The sequence below is a fragment of the Plasmopara halstedii genome (genome assembly GCF_900000015.1).
Source record: "Plasmopara halstedii genome assembly, contig: Scaffold_650, whole genome shotgun sequence".
NCBI classification, from domain to species: domain Eukaryota; phylum Oomycota; class Peronosporomycetes; order Peronosporales; family Peronosporaceae; genus Plasmopara; species Plasmopara halstedii.
Genome location: NW_020187567.1, coordinates 1,818,567 through 1,842,437, shown reverse-complemented (window position 1 = coordinate 1,842,437; position 23,871 = coordinate 1,818,567). Strand labels below are relative to the sequence as shown.

Genomic DNA, 23,871 nt, shown 5'->3' with positions numbered 1-23,871 from the left:
CAGAATACATTCACTTGGAAACTTACCTTCAAACCACCAGGTCCTTCCTTCCTATCTGGCGTTTGCAGCACCTTGCGCAGAGGTAGCGTATCAGGCCACCTATTTAGTTCAACATCCTCTAAGCAAAGAGCTACGGCAGCCCCACTGCACTTGGCGGCAGAGTGAGTGCCATGCGACGGCCAATTTCAATTCGATCAACGACGATTTTCAAGTTTCGAAATGGTGCCAGCGGATGCTCGTAGAGTATTTCCTTGGTCGCTTGATCCGATTGGTGCACTCTTTCACGAACTTTGTGATTAAGGATCTCAACTTTCTTATTGTATTATCGTTAACGCCATATTGCTTGGTTACATTTCGAACGAAAAGCTCAAAGAAAGCAAGGAACTTGATTTTATGTCGTTTTAACGAAATCTGTTTCTTTACGCTTAACCGATCATTATGGAAGGGAGACGCAATTTTTTCCGCTGAACAAAGAGAACTATGTTATCCTGAAGAGTTTTACTGCTCAGTCCGCACTTTAAAGTGGCCTCCTAAAATGCTTAAATTTCAATAGCTCATTTTTTGTGGAGCTGAGCACCACGGACAGTTACCAAATTGCTTAATCCACTTGTTCCACATCTCTCGATCGGCAACGACCTTGCAAGTAGCACAGTGGACAATCATCTTAGCAGCTACAGGAAAACCCGTGATAATGCATGACTCAGATGTCGCCTTGCACTCTGAACACTGAAGCGATGCCTCGTAAATGCTGGCTTTGCAATTCAAACATGCGCGTTCCGGTAGCTTCTCAGCCACCTGTTGGTCCATGGAAATTGTCAACACCCAGTCGCGAATTTCTTCGCGGGCGCTTTCGTCAGCAAGATAATGCACCTCAGGTAACGCAAAATCAAGCGGTGAAGGAATGTCTGTTCCAATGAAGTCAGTGTTGTCCAGGTTGCTAGCGTCGCCGTCGTCAATAGCCTCGCACAAGTCAAGATAGCGGTTAAAATAGACAAAGGCAGCACTTAGCCATTTCTTCTTTCTGGTAGCAACACCAGCAAGGTAGAACATCTTGTCGGCAGGAAGGACGTCTACAAATCGAAGCAGTGACATACTGATCTTGGCAACAACGTCATCCAATTCAGCATTCGCTGCTTGATGTTTCAATACAAAATAGTGTGTCACTAGCAGCCACTGCTCAATCTTTTGTACTCTTGACTTCAAAAATTCTTTCCCGTTAGTCCGAAGGTCCTTCACCAGCTTACGCAGACATTTAATCAGCTCCTGCAGCGCTGTCTGGTGATCTGTATTCGCTTCAATTGTGTGATCAGATGCTAGCACCTTCTGGACAAGATTTTCCACCATGTCTAGCGAGTCCGATTCGAGTGGGATGCCATAGTCTGATATCGTCCTGATTGCAGTAGCTGTCTCGTTGTGCTCGCACAGTCGCGAGCATCGTAGTACCAGGTATTTAGCAAGTGATTCACGACTGTGCTTGGCTGCCGAAGACAAAACTTTGTCCCATTCTCCACGCTGCATCCACGCCTCGAGAGCACTGGAACCGCGTCCAGCGCCATCACTTTCTATATTATGCTTTGATTCCTTCTTTTCTGGAATATCTTGCACCTTGATGTCGGCTGAAGGAGTGTACGAACTTCCAGTCATCTTTGCTTCAGCAGAGTGATGAGTAGCTGACCCGAATGCACTGGCCTGTTGCGCTCGTTCAAGGCGAGGTAGCAGCTCGGGAGCAAGCTGTTCACACAGCTTTTGCGCGGCAGGCCAGTTATTGACGCGAAGGAAACAATCGAGCGCCTCATTCATCATGTCGATTGACTGGTAGTGTCGAGCAGCGGCATCGAAACACGACATACCCAGAAGTCGTGACGCCACTTCTTCTACAATCGACTTGTAGCGGCTTGGGTCATGCTTAGCACAAAGCTCAATAGCTTTTGTCCATACTTCTTCAAGCTCCCCAAGATCGCTTAATTGGTTAATAGTAATTGACAAATACGCATCAATTGCCTGTACATACTGCTGCGACGCAACCCACATCTCACACGCCTCAATCAGCTCTTCTTTTTTCTTGGGTCCACCTGAAAAGATGGCTCGCTGATGGGCCATGTTTACCTCCATCAGCTTATGAGGTAAATGGCGCTTTGCTATTTGCACAGCGTCGACCCACATTGCAGCCTCTAAATATGCAGCTAGAGCCATTTCGGGCTTACCAGCGCTAAGAAAGAAACCTTCTGCCCGTTGGTATTCCTTACGCTCAACCCAAAGTCGCGCTTGCGCAAGAAACACATCAGCAACGGAGGCCGGGTCTGCAGTCTCCGCGACGCGCATGGCATTCTGCCAATCCTGCTGATGTACATACATGTCCAGAGCTTCACGGGGTTTTCCCGCTTTGATAAACTCCTCTTCAGCTTCTTTGAAGCGTTCCTCGTCTTCAAGAAATAGCGCGTGCTTTAAATGCACCTCCGGCAATTTTTTGGACGCGCAGTTGCGTGCCAGCTCGAAGGCATGTTCAAATGCACCGCTTTCAACAGCGTAATCAATAGCAGGTTCAATGAGCCCAAGGCGAGTGAGAAGCTTTCCCCCTTGCTCACCACCTAACTCCATTGCCCAAGCATAAGCCACACGCTTTGACGCGTTAATACCGCCGTGGAACTTGGCGACACGAATAGCTTCGTCCCACATGTCGTTTGAGCGAAACATGTTGACGGCTGACTGCCATTCACCTGCTTCCGCAAAGTGATGTTCAGCTTCCTTGTAGTTCCCCTCGTGTTCGAGCTGTTGGGCAAGGTACATGTGCGTGTCCTTGAGCAGATCTTTGCGGTACTTCGTCACGAGTCGAATCATCTGCTCATAGTTCTTGTGGTTCTTATACATATTAATGGCAAGGTCGGGCTCATTGACTGTCAGAAAAAGTTTTTCTGCCTCTTTGAGCTTGCCGGCACGCTCCATGCGGTGCGCTTGCTCGACGTACAAACGCTCGGTCTCATATTTGTCCAAGTGATTTAAGGCAACTTGGTATGCAGCATCCCACTTGTTGGCTCGCGTATACATCTCAACTGCATCTCGAGCAGCATCAGCTTTAATAAAGCATCGCTCAGCCTGTTCCAAATTGCCGGCTTCCTGGTAGTGGCGTGCAAGTCGACGGAAGTATGGTAAAGAAACATCATCCTCCAGTGTTTCGACTAGTTGACTTGCTTTGGCCCACTGCCTGGAGTTAAGTGCCGCCTCTACTGCTTTGGTCGGCACGTTGCCTTCAATATAATGATTAATTGCCATGTCCATTTGCTTCTGGGAGACAAGGTAGTCACCCCAAGCCTCCTCTAGACGTAAAACCTTGTCTGGAAAATGTTTTCGCGATAACTCGACCGCTTTCCGAAAAGCATTTGCTTTAATGTATGCAGCAAGAGCGCGGCTTTCTTGCTCCATTCGCTCAAATTGGTCACCAGCCTTCTCGAACATACCAGCCGAGTATAATGCGTCGGCAACCGTCTCCATGAGTTGCTTGTGGTCACGACCAAGATTTCTTTGATTTAAAAGCTGAGCTGCTTTAGCTGGTAGCCCACCTTTCAAATATAGACTCACGGCACTCGCATAGTCGCCGTCTTTGACTTTTACGGCAGCAGCTTTTTCTTCCTGCCGTGATTCCACCAGGTAATCATAGTAGCTTCGTTTCATCTGGTCGCATCCAGCGTGGTTCTTGACCTCCGCAACTCGAATGGCATCTTCCCATTTGTGCAAGTGTTGGTACATTTCAATCGCCTCGTCAACTTGACCCTGCGCTAAAAGCAAATGCTCCGCACTGCGATAGTCGTTCTTGAGTACAGCAAGTCGCGCACGAACTTTCCAGTGAGCAAGTCCGTTGAGGCGGTCTAGTTCCTGCCAGTCCAATTTATTGAGCTTCCGTAAATACCTCGAACGCGCGACGTCTCCTAACGCTGCGGCACAGCGTTCGGCAATTCGATGATCATTATATGCCAACGCTTCTTGGCTCAATTGACTCCACATGGCTTCAACCTCAGGAGTAAGTTCAAGTGGCTCAAGAATCGACATGGCCTTGACTAACTGTCTATCATCGACAGCAGCACCAAAGGATATCAATGACTCGTCTAGTTGATATGAAGCCGTGTTCATTCCTTCGTCGACAATTACTTCGGTACGTCCGTTTCCACGCTCGATTTGCTCGACATCTCCTTTAATTTGGTAAATTGTGGCTTTGTCCGGCGAACGGATGTTGTACCAAACAGAAAGGTTATTACGGTTTTGTGCTACGACGACGTCCGAATCAGGTACCCACTGAACATAGTTGCAGTAATTTAGCAGCGTACTGCGCTTCTGCGTTTCGAGATCAAAGAGATGGAGTTGTCGGCGTTTATCACGAAATAAAAGCAAGTTTCCACGCGAGTTGAGCTCCATCCAATCGACACGGGAATCATGATTAACTGTGGAGGCACTATGGGTGTGGAGATCTGTGATACAGATCGTCTGCAAATCTAAAAGATAAGCAATCTTTTTGTTCTCTTGGGGTGGCCCTGCGTCACCATTATCTGGTGTCATAACACGTACAGGTCGCTCATTAATGCGCACACTGAGTAGGTGCGTATTCAGATGCTCCGTTCTCACGGAGCCTAAGAGCTCGTTTTGACCATACTCGATCAGGGACAGCTCCCCTGCTTGGTAAACGATGCAAACACTTTCGTTATCGAACATGTACTTCTCAGCACCAGTGGACTGCCATTGAACCTCACTGATGTGAGCAGTGTCAAGATCGACCGCCAAGAGTGTATTGGTTGTATTGCCGACGAGATAGCGATCTTGAAAGACATTTATCTTGGTAATTTCACAACCAAAAGCAGAACGCACAATAACTCTGGCTCCAGTCGCGAGCCGTTTAACAATCACTTGACTTAGCGACACGTATGTAAACTCGAACTTGCCTTTATAACGGTAGCGCCGAACACAAGCATCGTACAGATCCAGAGCTCCACAAACTGACCCAACGGCCAGACGACTACCATCAGGTTTCCAGGCAAGTGCTGTGACCGAATATAGATTCGGTATCCTTTTTGCACCTACGAGCTCCCACGACTCGGTTTTATGCTTATAATGAAACGTGTAAAACGAATTAAAATTACCAACAACAGCAGACTCACCCGTCGGATTGAACACACTGCATGTGAACTCTCCGCATTTGTCATCGCTCGAGTAATCGAACGTGCGCAATTGGGCGCCATCTTTATCATAGAATGAAACTCGACGATCATTTCCCGCGGCAACAATGCTGTCACCCCATGAGAGCGCGTACGGTATACACGAGTGCACCACCAGTTTTGCGTGCGTAGGACCACCAGTCACATCGTCGAAGATGAAACGGTAAATAGCTCCATCATAATGTGCTGAAAGTATAGCAGTACCATCTGGATTGCTGCACACTTGAGACACGTAGGATCCTGTTGCGTATAGCGTAGCTGGTTTGTTGCTACGCAAGTGGCCAATCTTCACTTTGCCGTCTGCAAGACCAAAAACAATCTCATTTGGGTGCGTACTTGGCCATGTCAGTGACGTCACAGAACTTGTCTGTGGAAATTTGTTACAAATGCTCTTCTTGTCCTAAATTTTGCAACGAGCGTCAGATTTCGTGGAAATAGTTTATATTTGTTTTCATGACTGACCCCAAACTCTAAACCAATCTTGTAAACAAAGATGATATTGTCGCTCTGAGCTACCGCGAGTTTACACGAATCTGGCGAAAACTCAAGTGCGCGCACAATATAATGCTTATCACCTTTATCCGCCGGTTTTGTCGAGAATTTGTCCTTGCGCTCTCCAGTTTGCCCATCGAATAGGTGCACAACACGATCCACTGTTACTACGGCCAATCTGCGATTATTTGGAGAGTAGGCAATGGCAGTGACTTTGCACATGCCCTCCGTAGCCTGGAGTAGTGAAGTCAAATGGCGCAATTGCATTACAACGTTGCGCTACAGGTGGTATCCGAATGCTGCGCTGAATCTTAGACTGCGATCTTGAAGCGACGCAAACGTTCAATAAACGCACTTATTGTATTGCCTCGTCTTAGTGACGTACAGGCAGCAGCCATCTTTATTGTTGGTCATGACCGAGATAGACCAAGTCAGACGCGAGGCAGCGCTCCTGGCGCGCCGGCGCGAGGAGATAGACATGCTAAAGCAACAGCGAAAGGAGCGCTTGCACACCTCGGCTACTGTCAACTTTAGTGGCAAGCAGAAAAAGCAACAGCTGCGCGCACGCAAGCAGCGATTGGCCTCACGCCGTGACGATGCGGCGCTTGATTTACAGAGAGCGCAGTATGAAGAGTTTTACGTCGAGAAAATTGAAACAATCACAAAGGATAATCGGGATGCTGACATCGATGCATTTCACAATGAACCGGACTTTTTTGCGCTCAATAATGACCTGGACAATGATCTCAGTTCTCGGTTAAAACTAACGGTAGCATTGGGCAAGAATAACAAAGATGCCGTGGAAAAGGAGTTATCAAGTTTTTTTGTGAAAGAAACAAAAGAGCAGATCCAGCTGAGAATTTTGGAAGGACAGTGCCCGCTGGATTTAACTAAAAGAGAGACGCCATTGCTCGCGATAATAAGTGAACGAGACCCCATTCTCGACCATCCAAAAAGACCCAAATGGGCATACAATATGTCAAAGGAAAAAGGTTTGGGCGTAGTTATTCTTTTAAAAGTTTCTCGCTGTGATGTGCTGATTATATGTGTATATTTTATAGTGAACAATAATGAAAATCGTATGTTTGATCAATGGCTTACAAAGATTCATGACAAGTACGACAACGAGCATTTGAACCACTTTGAACACAATTTAGAAGTCTGGCGACAGTTGTGGCGTGTCATGGAACGTGCAACGCACGTCGTGGTCGTGGCCGATGTCCGCAATCCATTGTTGCACATTCCCGCGTCTGTGTATGACTTCGTGACAAACGAACTGAAGAAACCACTGATTGTGGTACTTAACAAAGTTGATTTGATCTCCGCCGCTGTTGTGGAGCTCTGGATACACTACCTCGTTAGACAATTTCCCCAAGCACATTTTGTGTGTTTTTCTTCCCGCTCGAATGCTGTACATGGTGATAATGACGTCAGCACACGTCGTCGAGTTCTCAGGTAAATTGTTGAGCCCATCAATTGATAATGTAATTATTCCTAACTTGCTGTTGTAACATTTCAGCAAAAAACTGGAGGTCGGCGACACAATGGCGATGAAAGGCGCCGTTGATATTCTCGTGGCTTGTGGAGTGTGTACAATGGAGGCACAACAGCTTGTAAAAGAGCTAAATGAAAGCCTGACAGAACGAGACAGCTTGGACACTCAGTCTGATGCTAAAGAAGGCAATAAGAAGAGCGGTAAGCGTCGAAGTAGGCGAAATAAAGATGATCGTGGTTCTCGAGTTTCTGTGCCTGGTTATATCGAAGCATTTAAAGTCTCCGCGTGCCAGCACTGCGGATGTGACGATGCTGTCACTGCGTGTATGTCGTGCGCAAATGGTGATAGACCAAACAATACTGACATTAATGTCGAAAGCGAAGTTGATGTCGTCGCTCGGGGTTATTTGTTGTGTGCTCGATGTGACGATGAAGAGCATGCCGAATTGAAGGATCACATCCAGGTGCGTCTTCAGTCGGTACGGACAGCAGAGACGGCAAGCGTTGAAGCAATTCATCAGCCGAGTACTACTAACATAATAATCGGACTTATTGGACACCCAAACGTTGGCAAGTCCAGTGTGTTGAATGCATTGGCTGGCAAAAAGATTGTGAGTGTATCTCACACACCGGGGCACACGAAACGACTACAGACGATCATGATTTCACGTGAGATATGCATATGTGATTGTCCTGGGCTCGTATTTCCATTTGCTGGCGTCCCAAAATATTTACAGGAGCTAAGTGGATTGTATCCATACTCTCAGGTAGGAATTATATAGCACACCGTTATCTCGATTTGCTGACTCTGGATTTGCTAGATACGAGAGCCCTACTCAGCAGTCCGCTTTCTTGCAGAACATGTTGCGCTCGAAAGCATTTTAAATTTGAAGCCTCGTACACAACTGTTTGACGGCTTACAAGAAGAATTGGTGCAAAGTTTACACAAAATGACCTTCATTAGCCATGAAATCTAACAAACTGTTTCTTTATGAATTGACTAACCACAGCAATGGACACCGTGGACGTTATGTGAAGCATATGCGGAGAAGCGTGGGTATCGAACAGATCGTCGTGGAAGACCTGATCACCAGCGCGCTGGATCAGAATTAGTTCGCGACACTGTCGATGACATCTTGCCTCTGTTTTTTCTACCACCTGATTACACTGGCAAAGATATCACACCTAAAAGTATCGCCAGGTACAGCAAGCAGGAGCAAGTTTTAGCACAGAACGATGGGAGCGATGACGATAGGAATGCTAGGTCTGACGAACAGGAGCAAGTTCAAAAGCCAACCGCTGAACCTGTGAAAAGAAGGGGACAATCTGCGCTTGTCAACGCATTCAGTGCTTTAGACTTAAACTCGAGCGATGAAAATAGCGACGAGTGAGGTCTTTATTACCAGCTCAAAAACTTAAAATATTTGCAAGAGTTGGTCTGCATATTGACCAACTTTTCTACTCAACTACCTGGTGATGTAATACAACTTCGCTCGCTCCACATCTTCCACTGGACACTCCTTGAGTTCTGAGGTAGCGTCCGCAACATCTTTTGCCGGCAATTCAACTATTTTAAATTTGAGCTTCCAGGCGACGATTTCCCTTTGCACGAGTTCATGCGTCACGTCGGCACGAGGAATATGGCACAGAACAAAGACGCGCACGACTGCATCGTCCGACGTCAGCACCCGTACTACAGTGGCAAAAAGCAGTGGTAGAAGCTCGGTCTTATAGAGTACATCACCAGCCAGCACAATGTCGACATCTGACAAAGCATCGGGAAACTCCTTTAACAACGTCTGCGCCGACGTTTCATCGTCCCAGAACAGCGAGCGAGCAATTACAATGTTTTCCATATCGTTTAATTGCACATTTCTAGATAAAAGTTCCACGACTTCATTGTCACCATCAGTGGCCAGACATCTCACAGCTCCAAGCTTCGACGACACGATGCTACAAATGCCAGTGCCGGCTCCCAGCTCCAGGACGCGTTTACCACACACGAGTTCCGGATAGAAGCACAAATACTGCATATACATCACCACCTATTAAGAATTTCTGTACAATCTGAGCGCTTCAATTACCCGTGAAAGATGGTGCGAGCCCGTCCAGAGCCTTGTACCAGAAATCTCAGTTACGTTGGCGTCCATTTCAGCCAGCATAAAGAGCGACGCGGCAATTGGCAACTCCTCCATTTGAAGAACTAGAACTTCCATATTACCTACACTCACGCGTTTGGTCTCATACTCAACGCAAGCGCGCCAGTTGGCCTCGTCTGAACTGGTCGAAGCCTCGAGAATGACCATCAAAAACTAGCCTATTTGCCTATTTGTTCACATATAAGTACCGGTATTTAACAACTGGTTTACGAATAAAAGATGCTCCTTTGGCTCAGTTGAAAGTTGCTACTCGGCCCTGACTAAGATATTACATTGCTTCATTCCGCTGGGGTATTTTCTTGACAGATATTACATTGCTTTATTCCGCTGGGGTATTTTTCTTGATTTTGATTCTTGTTTTTCTTGTACGAGTCGCCATCCCGAAATCCTTATTGGCTGTTGTCGGTAATTAAGCATGCAGCAAGCATTTCTTTTATGTCTGGTACGATTACAATTTTGTGCGCTGAGGGGCTCGAACCCGCACCACACAGCGTAAGGTCCAGAAGCATTGACCATTCGACCCACGCCACCTGGTCAACAGAAATTATAATTGTGTATGATTGACACGAGTGGGATTCGAACCCACGCCCGAAGACTGGTGCCTAAAACCAGCGCCTTAGACCGCTCGGCCATCGTGTCATCTGCTCCTTTAGCTCAGCTATGTATCAGACAATTGCTTCAATCGCTGGATTATATTTCCTGAATTTATATCACCACGAAGGCTATATTTAAAATTAATTGAGTGCGTAACATTTTTTTGTCAAAACTTATGCAAAAGCACAATTGTAGTCCTAGAGGAAAACTTGATCTTGATAGATTTCAAACTGTTGACCTATGGACCTCAGTGAATTACCACTGCACCAGGGGTACCCACCTTCCTATCGCCCAATTGATAGGAGTCAAGCATGGAGTTAATCGACGCCGAAAATTTCCCTACAAGCCCCGCTACTGCTACCATCTCCTCCGCCGCGGACTCGCACTGCTGCAGACGACTTAATAAACGCAAGAACGGGGTCAGAGAATCGACAGGATTACGCGCCAGCATAAAGCCATACTATAGCACCAGCAGAATTTAAAGCAACTACAATCACACCTCCATATGTGAATCTCGAATAGTAAATTAGATCTTATATGTGGAACACGAACGCATTGCACCGATTTGTATGCTGCCTCCATTGGTAGGATCTTCGGAACTGGAACAAAATATGTGGTCACAAAACACGGGATTCCCTCTATTTCTGAACACTCGTCGGACCGTGATCGAGAGTGTTAAAGGCAAACAACCATAGGCGGAGGCCAACGATTGCTTACTCTGGACAAAAAAGCAGATACAAGTACATGTCAAGCGCAACACAGGCATCACGTTATTCCAGATTCAACAGTGGGTACGAGCCAAGTTCAAGGTCAATCTATCGCGCTCTACGGCGCACCGCATCATCCTTGCACGAGAAGATGTATTTACTGGCCCTTAAAGCCATAAAAAGAATCGGAGTGATCAAATTTCTGTGTTCGAGTCGGATTTACTTGCGCTGATCAATAACAATGACGACAAGGCCATCCTAACGGACGATCTCTTGATTGAAGAGGCTCGCTCCGTTTGAGACAGACGTGGTATCACGGAGCCGAACTCAGTCTGTCTAACTGGTGGCTCCACAAGTTCAAGACGCGCCACAGCATCAACTTGTATACACTGCATGGTGAAAGCCATTCTGTTGATTGTGTCAACCTCGTTGTCAGTCAGTACGAGCTCCAAAAAATCATTGCCCAGTACAGCTCCGAAGACGTGTTCAACTTCGACGAGTCTGCGCTGTTCTACTGGCTACCTCCCATAAAAACACTCGCGTTCGTCGGTCGACATAGTTCAACATTTAACAGACCGTTTTACGGTTGATATTTGGTTTAATCTATCTGGAACTAAAAAAATGATGTTGTTGTCATTGGCAAGGCGAAGCAGCCACGAGCGTTCGGACAAGTCAAGATCTCAGCTATGGGATTCCAATTTTTCTACATTCCGACCGCGTGGCAGAATCGAAACCACGTTTACCACTTGGCTTACTTGGCTCCAGCATTTCGAACTCAAAATGCACGACCGCAAAAATTTTCTACTCCTGGAAGATGCGCCCAGCCACACAGTCAACTATGTATGTCAGATTTTGAGGGTAAAGTTTCTGCCACTAAATATGACATCACTAATCCAGCCATTGGATGTAGGTAAGCTATACATATCACAGTTCTTTCTACCTACTAACTACTGTCTCTAGTCTAGGAATCGCTCATTCATTCATAGCTCGGTAGCGATGCAAGCTCGTTTATTGGCTGCTTGTTGTCATGCATGCTGGCGTCAATCGAAAGTTGAAGTTGTTGGAGGCTGTGCAGTTTGCAATCGCCGGTTGGGAGGAAGTGCCGCTCAAGTGCGCTGCGCAACTGCTGTTTGCAATGCAACAGTGTCGACGCGTCGACAATGGCACGACTGAGTCAGGAGAACGATTATGGTCGCGCGTTAGATGCGAGCGTGGCAGCGGATCTCGCTGCGCTGATGAAGAAGATGTATGTTACTGACGGTGTCGATGCGTAAATTGACGCAGAATCAGCAGAGCCAAATAAATGTGCCCAGGATGTGATCGAACGAGTTGGGCTTGATGCGAATCAAGATTTGGACAACGACTTGGAGGCTGAAGCCCCGATACGACCATCAGCAACTCTAGCTTGCTGTGTCAAAATTGCAGAGTTTATTGCTCGTCATTCCAACTACAACGAGAAGACACGAGCTCTAGCAAAAGTGGCAGAGTTTGCCAGGTAAGAGTGCATCCAGCGCAAGCCTTAAACCAACTTGTCTCAGTACTTTGAATGTTACCCTACAAATGTGAACGATTTATATGTGGAACATGATCGTCTGGTCGCATTGTTTGGTGTCCACATATAGAGCTGTGACGGTACATCACGAAATAGCAATAAGTCATTCGGTAGCTTCGCGGCGAACCAGGCAAGTTTGATATAACTTTGTGCGCGAAACGAAGATGGCAGCGGTGGTTTTGTTAATTGCAGCTGTCAAGTCCTACATCTAAAGAATGATAAGCCAAACGAACAGCCGTAGGAATACCGTGAACTCGGTGATGATACGTTCAATCGGGTGATGCAGGTTTTGAAGACGTTCAAGACGGAGCGGCTCGGCGAGTTATTCACAGGAAGACCGCACGCTATTCTGATCGACGGTTGATAGATGACTAACCTTAGCGCAATTTGTCAAGAGCAAACTTGAAAGACACGCGTATCGAAATATGCTCAAAGCAACAGATTCTGAAACTGACATGAAGATAGGATGGGTTCTAACCGTTAATGCAAGAGCGCTTGCTCTATTCAGTTAGTCCACTACGTCTAGCATCGTGAGTGTGGTTGAATTTACCTTTCTCGGCTTGAAGGCAGTGCTTTTGGCTAAGTGCGGCGAAAGACATCCGGACAATCTATCATTCGCCGAGAAACGAGTAAGATATTCCCAGGCAAAATCAGAATAAAGCCACTTAGTCCGTTTCAACTGAAGTAATCCGGAATAAAGCCCATTGGTCCGTTTGAACTGCATTAAACGCACTCACGCAGACTTACTAGGCATAAGATTGCGGTGAGGTCACGCACTTGTCTGCGCGACTCCAAGAGGGCCCACTCTGGCGGCAAGAACGTAAAGTGGACGCTCGTGGTTGTCTCATTTCACCATTTCTTACAAAAGGTTCATATTTGTCCCAGTGGTGTCAATCGGCATTTAGGACGGGATGTTGATATGTAACTTTAGTCTAACGAAAACACTGATAACGATCTACCACAATATCCGATAGCAATCTACTCAAAAAGTGACAAAAAATGCAATTGAAGGCGCTGAAGAGCTGCTTGATTGTGTTGTTAACGAAGTGGCGAACAAAGGGTGAGTTATATCTGCAGGGCTAAGACGTGTGGCTGTAATCTATCCTTCCGTCGTCTCTACGCTTACGGTATTTACGTGCTGAAAATGACTGGCTAGTCACTGCACTGTATAATTTGTAATTTAGGAATGATTGCGTTATTCGAAAAACAAAAGTCTTGTCGACCCAGAAACACCATTTCGCAATGATAAGTTGCAATTCAGCTGACTACGGCAGGGATTGAGCCCATGCCCAACTAAGCCTCACTCACTAAACTACCGAGCCAGTCTGCTGCCGTTGCTCGGTGTTGCGGATCACAACCATTGATATGCAAAGCAAGAAGCATACATTTATAAGTTGTGGTACATCACACTTTGATTAATAGAAGGGTCAAGATCACAGTGATGGTCGAAGTAGTGAGATTTAGATTAAGCTCACAAATGCGGCTCATGTGCCTTAATCGAAAATGAAGGTAATTTTGTATAGGCAGCGTATGAACCGCGGCGGTGTATTCGACCAAGATTGCGGCCGCTAGACGCTTTAAAAGAGGGCATAGCGTGATGTATTTGCTGGGTGCTCGTAGTGAAATAAGTCCAGATGAAGCATTTATTGAATTTGATACGCAATATTGCAATCAGCGCGGTTTTCAATCTGCTGGGTACCAAAACCTTGCAGTATATTTTCTTTGGCATCATGGTCGGGCAGCTGGGCTCCAACACAATTCTAAGCGTCTCTCTAGTGATCTAATTCTCTTTTGGGGATAGTGCTGATCGACACGATGAAAAAACTGCTTGAAATGTGCTATTGACAAATTGGGCAGTGGTATCTGAAAAGGACTTATTGGGAAAAGAACTAATTGATCGAGTGTCACGCCACCCAAAAACTTTATGTTGTGAGCTCGTTGCCCACTAGTCGTTAAAAAGTTTTGAAGTTTTATTGCCAAGACAAAAGTTTGTGCTAATTCATAGCCTTCGTACAAATGTTAGACGGTAGAGCACGAGCGTTGATGTGTTCTGGAATGGGGGCAAGCCCTGAAATAGTGTGTACTAAACCCACGCTGATTTCTTACAGTAGTAATAAATTGAATAAGATACAATTGTAAATCACGCTTAGCGCCATTGTTAATTTATATAGGTACCGCCCGATTATTATCTGTTATATGTGAAGATGATGGAACTCTAGTCTGTGGTCAACGGGAGATGCCACCCGCACGTCAGAAAAACGTGACCGTTTGATAGTGAGACATAGTAAATCGTAAACATTTATTATAGCATGAATTCAAACTGGTACACTCTTTAAACAATGGAGCTGTCTGAAGTCATTCTTACCTTGATGTCTCTCAGTTCCGCTCTTGTTTGGAGCGAACGAATCCATCCTTTGTGCATTTGTTCACGCGGACTGCTGGAGGCAAATTTCTCGAGTCAAGTGAGCGAAAACGCTATTGCACTTGGTAGCACTCAAAGCTAATCCCACGACTAAGTTGTAGATGGTCCGACACAATTATATTCTGTACGATACAATTCTGTACGATACCATTTTGTACGATACAATTTTGTTGTCTATCAAGTAGCGTTAAACAGCTTTTTTGGGGTCTCGCAGAAAAAAACCTCCTGGACTATTTCTAGCTTACTTCACCAATTTGGTAAAGGATTGTAAGATGTTTCGCTTTGTGTGGCACCTTCTTGGGGCCTGGCAATGTTACATCGTACCATATTCACAAGCAACCAAATAGTTGGATTTTTTAGTAGGGTGAGAAACTTCTAGGAAAGTCTGATAGGGTAAAAGTACCACCAATTCTCTGGGGCTCTATAGAGTGAGGCCGTTTCTGCTAGACGTTAAGGTCTGTGAGAAATTCAGATAAAAAAATCGAACTGGTTATTGGAGGTTAAATGACCATATACTCGGTTCTGCTCCGAAACGATATTTCGGCAAGCTAACGATCCTCAGATTAATATGCCACAGCGGAAGATTGTACGCTAATATTTGATATAAGCGAAGCATAACCAGCGTGGTAAGTACATGTCGCGAATGTTTTTGTCGCTCGATGGTTTTAATAACCTCTTACTTGTGGTCGCACATAGAGCAGATTGACATACTCTGATCGAAAAATAGTAAGGGCAGGGCAGTGTACTTTGAACTAGATTGTTTGTGGTTTTGAGAGGTCGGGGTCAATGGGGTCTAGCACTAAGATAATCGATAATTTAAACATTTCACCATATTTTCCGAAGCCAGGGAAAGATCTAATAATTCGGGACGACGGGCAATTGTGTGCGACACAAAACTTGAAGCAAATTTTTTTTGATACGTATACTACATCTAAGGGTTTTGCGACAAGAATATTTTTTTGAGTGTCAAAGATCTTAAAGTCCTACATTTTTTCAAGGGTTCTACACTGTCCGACTTTAATGGCCTGAAACGTTGTTTGGTCTCAGGCTAGATACGATCTCATCCTAAGTATGGTCCTACTGAAGCGCTGCAAGACATGAATCGATCAACGATTATTGTCACGCACTTGTGGAGCTTTGGTGAGTAATTAGTCCCTCTTGCTATAGCGCAGGAAGGCTTTAATGCGGGAAAGAAACTGCGATAGCTTAGGTATAGACATTTGAGCGTCAGATACTGTGTGCAATCATATTGCTGAAAGCCCGGAGCCAGGCTCGGAAGATCAAGGCGGTCGTGAGCCAAGATCTCCATGGGTTCGACCCTGTCTTCAAGGAAGCAAAAATTTCATGCTGTAGACTCCAACAAAGATCTTAGTTTGGGCGAAGAAAGTAATTTTATGTATTCCTCTATTTTTCTGGCTTGATAGTAATTGGAGCTAAACCAGGCCTTGGTTGGCTTGGCAAGCCGCTGTTGAGACACGTGAGTATGAGTTGCAAGTAAAAGGGCATATCTTGATTTTTTAGAGAATGCCAATTTTAAGTCACGCTGTGACACAACGACTTTGCTCACTGGGCACATCAGCAATAAAGGTTGATGGCAAACAATTGTATTCAGTTGTGGCTGGAGAGCCTAGACGCATGCTGTTTTGATATCATTTCGAGGCAGGATTTCTCTGAATTATTTCATGAGCTATCTCTTTTAGATGAATACGAAGATTTACACTTTAAAGGGCAGCAATTTGGAAGGGTATCTTGTCGTAGTATTGTTCCGCTGAACTTTTGAGTGTAGGAAAGTCGCCCTTGTCGCCCACTTCCATTCGAGTGTCCTTAACAACGAATTTATATAGAACGAGTGATAAGCCCATTTTCCCAGCCGGCCCTTAACAATCTAAGGACTACCTCACTCATTTAATCGTGAGTGCACAATCTTTCTCGCCACGTGTCTGTTGAGCTTCAGTGCTCCGCACGGTGACCACATCGTGAAAAGATATACCTAAGCTTTAGGTCCTAGCCGTTTGACTCGCGACTTACAGATGTTCTTCAACTAATCCAGTTCTGCACGGTAGATTAGGATACTCATTTGCTATCACTATTCACCGGCCCTAGCATAGAATATGACGGCACAAAGATCATGTTCCCCGTCTATCAAAAATACACTCTGGACACCAAGACATACAGTCGTCCGATCATCTCAACCGAGAAACAAAATGGAAACCGCGATAAAAATTGTCATACTTGCCCAATACTAAGCCCTCGGCTCCACACCACATCTGCATTCCGACCAATGCTTGATACTCCTAGCAATGTCAATACAAAACATTTCAGACACACCCATGCGCTGCACGGAAGCTGATGCAGTTTAGTGCCACTATCAATCGGCTTCTGCTTCCTGCTTGAGATGGGGATTTGATCCGCCAAATCTCCACTACGCAAGAAGCGTGTACCACATAACTTTTAGACATCCAGTAGTGCAGCAGGGCTGCCGTAGCTCTTTGCTTAGAGAAGCTTACTAAGGTCACCGACCTTACGTTCTACACCAGAACCAGTACGATAGAGCGGACATCAATCTGCTACCTCCAAAAGAGCGTAAAAAAACTTAACTAAGGCAAATCCTCTCTTCCGTTTAAAATCAAAACTGTATGCATTTGTTCGTTTGCGGCAAAGGCGCCTATATCTACATCTATAAGTTTTCCTAATCAAACCGTGAAAACCAAACTAAAATGCATTACTACTGGCAGTTTCGGCTTCTTGTCACTGTGTAGAGACATCATTGACTGATTCCACCAACTGGTATAATCCACACCTATGTACGGTCGCACCATCTTGTGTGACCCACCCTTTCATACAAATGTTCGTGTAATCCCGTTTCACTCTCCCCTATCAAAGTTGTGATCACCCACAATCACATTTAACTTTCGCCTCATACGAGGCTCGCGTGTTAGAGACATCGTTAAGTCCCTAAGACCATCTTTAAACGTTCTCCGCTCAATGAGCCATGTGGCTATGACACGAAAAACACCAAACTTAGCTGGCTCTGAGGGCGCCTGTGGACAAAGCCCTTGTTCGTCTTCTGCATGGGGTGCACCTCCAGACAGTACGATCACGGCTTCACGAGAAGCACATCCCAGATATTGTCAAGCGGGCACCACACACTGCGCCCGCTACGTGTGACGGATTTCCTCGTCGTGTATCCGAAGAAAGTCGACTGGGAACAGATACACCTTTTCCGAGCGGTCGACGTGAGCCCTGCTCGAGCCTTGTAGACACCGTGTCCGTTCCCTGACCTCTCGATTTTCGAGGGAAGTGGTATTATTACCAATCGCCTCGACGAGGGACAAAAGCAACACTTGGAGGCTGCCCACAGGGCGGCTCTCATGCGCTCGTATCCAGGTTCGGTCCTAGGATATCATGTGGAGTACGGCTTCCGCTCGGCGGATCCCGCTACTGAAGCGAAGACGCCATCAATCGATCGCGAAGCGTCTACGTAGTCGCCCCCCCGATCACTACACAAGCTGAGTTTGACCAGCGGAAAGCTCTCCAAGTTCGCTTCTTGGTACCTTAAGAAGTCCCAATGGATAGATACCGCGCTCGACTTCGAGCTCAAAAAGGAGGCGCTTTTGTACCAACAATGCGAACTATACCTGTGGTGCCCGCCCCTGGCAAAACCGCTGCAGATGATGAAGAGCATTTTGAGCGATTGGTGCAGCGGCACCGGAAACTTTCCTCGCTGTCTAACTGGCAGCGGGGCCACAAGGACGTGGACGTGCGCGAAAAACGCCATCTTCGATTTGTGTTTGCCAAACTCAAGGCGCAACAGCGACTTCCTACGTATTGTTGCCCTGCGACATATGGAATCATTTCATTTACCACGCTCCCGCGAGCTCTGTGGTTTCTCAAACTGGTGAATTTACGACCACAGCAGCTCAGGCCAAAACTTTAGCTCAGCTCATGAACCTTCAGCTTCTTGGGTTACGTTAACATCATTATTCTTCTGATCATCAGCGTCCAAGACGTCTGGGCAGTCTTGCCGAAGTGGCGCCTGAAACTCCCACGAGCTCTCGGGGCATGGGAAAACGAAGAGGGCGAGATGCGCCAATCGAAGTATTCCCGCTTCACTTCACAAATATTGGGTTCAACCCTGTCGACAACGTCGACCCATAACGCATTTCACATGATAGTGGACGCCTGCATTCTCATCGAGAAAACTTGGTGGCGGACGATTCCGACTTGTTCGTTCTAACATCTATCTAAAACAACTTTAGTTTTGTACTGTGACTCGCGATTTTGGAGGACAAAGTTCGTCGTCATCGGCACTCCGCCGAGCATCTCTCTGAGGTCGAATACCGCTGTGCGGAAGACGTCGAGAGCTTGGAGCACTTTGTGCACCGACTGCCTCATGTTGAGGCCTATCGCGTTATGTCGAAGCGGCTCGGTAAGGCTTAAGCAAACTCACATAACGCACCGGGTAAGTGCGCGTTCTTGCTGGAAGGTTTAGCGTAAACGCACGATCTTGCTTGGCCACGACCTCAAAAGGTCCAATAAATCGTGGTCGGAGCTTTTTCTTGATGACAGCCGAAACTGCATTTGAAGGAGGTTTTAGCATTTCATAAAACCAGGTTTCCGACCTCAAAGTTTCGAACATTCCTCTGCCTCTTCCATCTGGATATTCTCTCTCCATGTCTTGGCTTTCAGCCATCGCATCCCAGATGTGTCATAGGACACTCAGTCTGGTAGAAAGGAAGTCATCGACTTATTTACGGACAGTAGGGAGCTGACTTCAGCTAGCCGTTCGGTTATTCTTCCCCCACCAAGCCCTGAGCTATGGAATGGAAATGTCAGCGGGACACGAAAACTAGCAGATCCGTTCACGTAGATCGGTGTGTAGCCGGTAGATGAATGCACTGCATTCTTTATAGCAGACACTACGAGTGGCAGCCAGGCGCTCCAGCGCATCGACGTCTCGGCGTAGACGCTGCAAAGAACGTATTGAACGACGCGGCTCACGCGCTCAGATTGTCCATCTGTCTGCGTATGATCCGCTGTTGACATAGCCAAGTTGGTGCCCAGCACCCTGAACATTGTAGACCAAACTTGCCAGTGAAGCGTGGGTCTTTATCAGAGACAATTGACGTCGATGTTCGTACGCGATCCACAAACAGCGTCGCTGTACCAGCACCGTCGATGGTGTCCGGCACTGCCGCAAGATAAACCATCTTGTTCGAACGGTCCACGAAGACCGCACCACCGGTTTTGCCCACCGACTCCTTTGGCAGGCCAAATGCAAAGTCCATATTTGTGGACTGCCAGCACCTGATGGGTACCGGTAAGCTGGCCATCAGCGCCGCCGCATTCGGGAGGGTTCCACCCTCTGACACGTCTCACGCATGCATACAAATGTGCTAATTCATTTGAACAGCCTGGCCCACCGGTAGTGGCAACTCACAGAGCTGTACGACTTCCCACGAGATGACCATTGAGTGGGGTGCCGTGGTCCTACGGTATGTTAAATACTCATTGTGAGAAAAAAAGGCTTACGTGTGCATTTTCAACTTTAGGTGGCACGACTTTCGAGGCGTATCCATCGAATCGGGGCTATAATACAGCAACCTGCATACTTCATCGCACGTTATTACTGGATAGTTCTTCTCCACAGCCTTGAGTTGGTGAGTTTCGAACGCGATCACCCGATCTCGCATCTCGGCGTGTGCTTGCAGCAGTGCACAGCCGATGGAAAAGTCCGGAGAGTCACAATCTACAATTATAGGACGATCGTGGTCTGGCAACGCCAGTATTGGTGCATACAGAAGACTGTCTTTGACCCTGTCAAAAGCCTCCCGATGCTCGGTGTCCCAACAACATTCCGTTTCCTTCTAGAGGAGGTTTGACAATGGCCGTGCCATTTTCGCATAATTCGCGCTGTACTTGTGAAATAGTTTGCGGCCAAGCTGCTTGCGCAACATTTTTGGTTCTTTAAAACTGGCCAGTTCACTATGGCCTTGACCTTAGCAGTATCCGCTCGAAGGCCACGCTTCCCAATAAGCACCCTAAAAAGAGATTTCTTTCACGCCGAAGATGCACTTATCAGCATTATTCGTACGCATGCACTCGAGCACCGCTCTTGAATGAACGATGTGGTTCTCCTCATCCGTCCTCCCCTGCTCCGCACGACTGTGAACGAAAATGGCGTCAAAGTATGTCTGTGCATACCCCCTGTGGGGCCTGAACAACTGCGTCACAAGACGATTATATGTTGCCGGTGCATTTGACAGCCCTTGGGGTATCAACAGCCACTCAAAGACCATCCCGCTCGGTTACTCACCGCTGTCAGCAAAATATCACTCGCTCTCATGAGCAGTTGGTGATTCCCATCAACCAGGTCGAGTGCGCTGTCTGACAATATTGTTCCGAGAACATCCTTCCTAGGGATCGGTGTCTGTTGCCGAAATGGTGGCAGCGTTTAACTTTTTTTATGCGTGAACGATACGCCACATGCCGTTCAGCTTTCGGACACAAAACGTGGGTGTCGAATGGGGAGAATTGCTCTCACACACCATTCCTGACACGTGTTTCGCACGGTAGAGGGCGTCAGTGACGTCACACTGTTCCTTGGGCAGGGTACACTATTATGTTACGCAGTATTTCCCAGTTTAAACTCATGACGCACACCTCGGTCGTGAGGTAGGACCGACGGCTGGGATTTAAAGACAACGTCTTGTATTCCCTTTACCAGAAAAAAACGGATCCGAGGAGTCCTTTTGGATCGACGATCCACTTCGCGCGTTCAGCCTCCTCTTGGTGTCCTCCAGGACAGCTCCATTCAGAAGCGATGACGAGTTTATCTCCTTGTTCGGTCGTATAATGACCACCTCGGTCGAATCGCCCGGCTTCAAGGCACCTCTTAACCGTTCGAAGGACATCAAGTCCAGCTCAAAAGGGGAATTCACTGCATAAAAAATAGCATTGAGGGTGACACCACCGTCTTCCTTTCCCGTCATACCGTTGACAAGAGTTTATACCTGTGCGCTATCGTCTACGGTGGACATACCTGGATCATGGTCGACGACTTGTGCCTAGTAGGTAAAATACGACATTGCCGTCTCCTCTCTATTGAAGTTTTACGTCTCATCTTAACCAGTGTAAAAACGCACTTGGCGTCGTTCATTGTCCCCACTCCCTGCTTCATCGGACCCTTGATGTTATAAACAACATTCGACGAAGAGCTGCTATTTCCGCAGTTTTCGTCCAGTGGATAACGTGCCGCATTGCGCGCATCAGAAGGGGTTTGCCCAGGATGATCGAACCTCGTCCGTCCATGCCACTCTTGGTATGCAGCAGCTGCTTCGTAACGTGAGCAGTACTGAGTGGGTTGCGTGCCATTCCACGTGCAACCCTTGAGCCTCGCATTCGATACCTCGGCTTTAACGGGGTTACACGAACCCTGATAACAGGGGTGTGTGTCACACGAGATGTGTATGGTGTGACCACACCCATACAAGAATACGGTACGGGGCTAGGTAGCCAGTAGTTATGCATGTGTTTCGATCGTATTTTATATATTTAGTAAATTTAAGAAAACCTTAACTTTTAGAATTAAGATAAAAAACAAAAAAATCAGTTTTGAATATCAACCGAAGAGTCAATAAGCCTTGGTATAAGGTAATAATTACTCTTGGAGTAAGCGGATTGCGATCCGCTAACTCATACTTGGTTCTCGTATAGAACGAAAGGTCGGTAACCTAAGTACGCTTCCTCAAGCGCTTAGCTACGGCAGCCCCGCTGCACTTGAAAGCACTTGTAGTCAATCTACACCTGAGTCGTTTAGACTGATCCTCTGTGAGGATGAAGGAATTTTCTCTTTTGCCCCAGGGCATGCAACGCCTTGTAGCACAAGGCCCCGAGGCAATCGGCGCGCGTCTAGAGGCGATTTTAAGTTTCGAAAATGCGCTGCTAGCGCACCTGCAGCAGAAGATGTCTGCATCGTTTGCGTCTATGACGCCGCCATCGGTGACGGAAGACTTCCCCCGACCTAAGCCGCTCATGATGAGCGTTAAGGTCTTTGAGGGGATGGATGGAGCAAATCTCTTGCTCTGGGTGAGAGAGGTCGAGATGTCCATCGCACCCGCCATGCTCCAAACCGAACAACAGCGCGTGGCACTAGCCATCTCATAGCTCGGTGGTCGAACGCGAGAATGGGCACTGACGTGCGGCACTTCGGTCAGAGCTGCGTTTCCCTGCTGGGCGGAGCTGAAATTGCAGCTCTCCCGAGGGTTCTCGCCGCCTTATCAAGCGTATCGCGTGCGATCGCGTTTCCTTGCCACCCGACAGGGCAACAAGGAATTGGTGAACTTTGTCCAAGAGATGCGAACTCTCATTGCCGGGATGACAGCAGATCCACTCCCGGATACGGTCACAGTGACCGTCTTTATGGAAGGCCTTCGCACTGGCGTGGCCAAAATAGAAGTGTTCCGTATGCATCCGTCTTCGTTTGAAGAGGCGGTGAATGTGGTATTGAACGCCGAATTGAATCTCAAGTCGGCACGACTTGGCTGGAATGCACACTCCAAAAGCTCTTCGAGCGGGCCTATGCCCGTGGATCTCAGCCGCGCTGAGGACGAGGGAGCAGAACTCCGAGCTATCGGGCAGCATGCAAACACACGACAGTGTTTTGTTTGTGGATATACCGGTCACCTGCGGAACGGTTGCCTCCTGCGAAGGGAGCACCAAGGTTGTTCGAACCATCGCCCCAACGCCTACCAGTCTGTTTCGTCGCGGGGAAACGACACCACTGACTAGGCACAGGCCGACCTACTGGGGAAAAACTGAGTTCTGTTGAGCCTCAGGGAGGCTTAGTTCAACAGGGCCCAGCCCCGAAGACCTCCGTGCTCTTGAACACAGAACGTGTATGCAAGCCGGGCTTGCTGGTCGTTGAGGCGATCGTAAAAAGCTTTGAGAAGCCATGGAAGACCCTCATCGATTCTGGGGCATCGGGAAATTATCCTCGACGCTCTACGATGGAAGGAAGTCAGCTGTATGCGAAGGCGCTAAAAGCGCGGTTGGGTGATATCGTCACTGTTCGCGACGGGGACACGTGTCACGGTCCCGAAGGTCCCTGTGGACCTCGTACTCAACTTACTTGACTTTGATAGCGTGGAACGCTGTCTAGACTTAGACTTGGATGCAAGGTATGACCTCGTCCTAAGAATAGTGTGGTTGGAACACCATGAGCCATGGATTGATTGGAGGCCAAAGGTCG

General features: G+C 47.2%; 5 protein-coding genes across 5 annotated transcripts; 3 read left to right on the top strand and 2 right to left on the bottom strand.

Annotated features, from left to right (window-relative positions):
- Positions 1 to 546: 546 nt before the first annotated feature.
- PHALS_13006 (intraflagellar transport protein 172) lies at positions 547 to 5,960 on the bottom strand (the record flags this gene model as incomplete). The annotated part of the gene is made up of 2 exons (XM_024728671.1): positions 547 to 5,601; positions 5,664 to 5,960. 2 exons carry the CDS (start codon positions 5,958 to 5,960, stop codon positions 547 to 549), a joined length of 5,352 nt encoding a protein of 1,783 aa, XP_024579125.1.
- A 145-nt stretch (positions 5,961 to 6,105) lies between these two features.
- PHALS_13005 (guanine nucleotide binding protein 1) lies at positions 6,106 to 8,578 on the top strand (the record flags this gene model as incomplete). The annotated part of the gene is made up of 5 exons (XM_024728670.1): positions 6,106 to 6,685; positions 6,755 to 7,148; positions 7,213 to 7,954; positions 8,009 to 8,119; positions 8,198 to 8,578. The coding sequence occupies 5 exons, from the start codon at positions 6,106 to 6,108 to the stop codon at positions 8,576 to 8,578; spliced, it is 2,208 nt and encodes a 735-aa protein (XP_024579124.1).
- A 75-nt stretch (positions 8,579 to 8,653) lies between these two features.
- Positions 8,654 to 9,493, bottom strand: PHALS_13004 (Predicted methyltransferase; the record flags this gene model as incomplete). Its single annotated transcript, XM_024728668.1, has 2 exons — positions 8,654 to 9,214; positions 9,272 to 9,493. The coding sequence occupies 2 exons, from the start codon at positions 9,491 to 9,493 to the stop codon at positions 8,654 to 8,656; spliced, it is 783 nt and encodes a 260-aa protein (XP_024579123.1).
- Positions 9,494 to 11,674: 2,181 nt separating this feature from the next.
- Positions 11,675 to 12,146, top strand: PHALS_13003 (uncharacterized protein; the record flags this gene model as incomplete). Its single annotated transcript, XM_024728667.1, has 2 exons — positions 11,675 to 11,893; positions 11,961 to 12,146. 2 exons carry the CDS (start codon positions 11,675 to 11,677, stop codon positions 12,144 to 12,146), a joined length of 405 nt encoding a protein of 134 aa, XP_024579122.1.
- A 3,999-nt stretch (positions 12,147 to 16,145) lies between these two features.
- On the top strand, positions 16,146 to 16,401 carry PHALS_13002 (uncharacterized protein; the record flags this gene model as incomplete). The annotated part of the gene is made up of 2 exons (XM_024728666.1): positions 16,146 to 16,208; positions 16,285 to 16,401. 2 exons carry the CDS (start codon positions 16,146 to 16,148, stop codon positions 16,399 to 16,401), a joined length of 180 nt encoding a protein of 59 aa, XP_024579121.1.
- Positions 16,402 to 23,871: the final 7,470 nt, after the last annotated feature.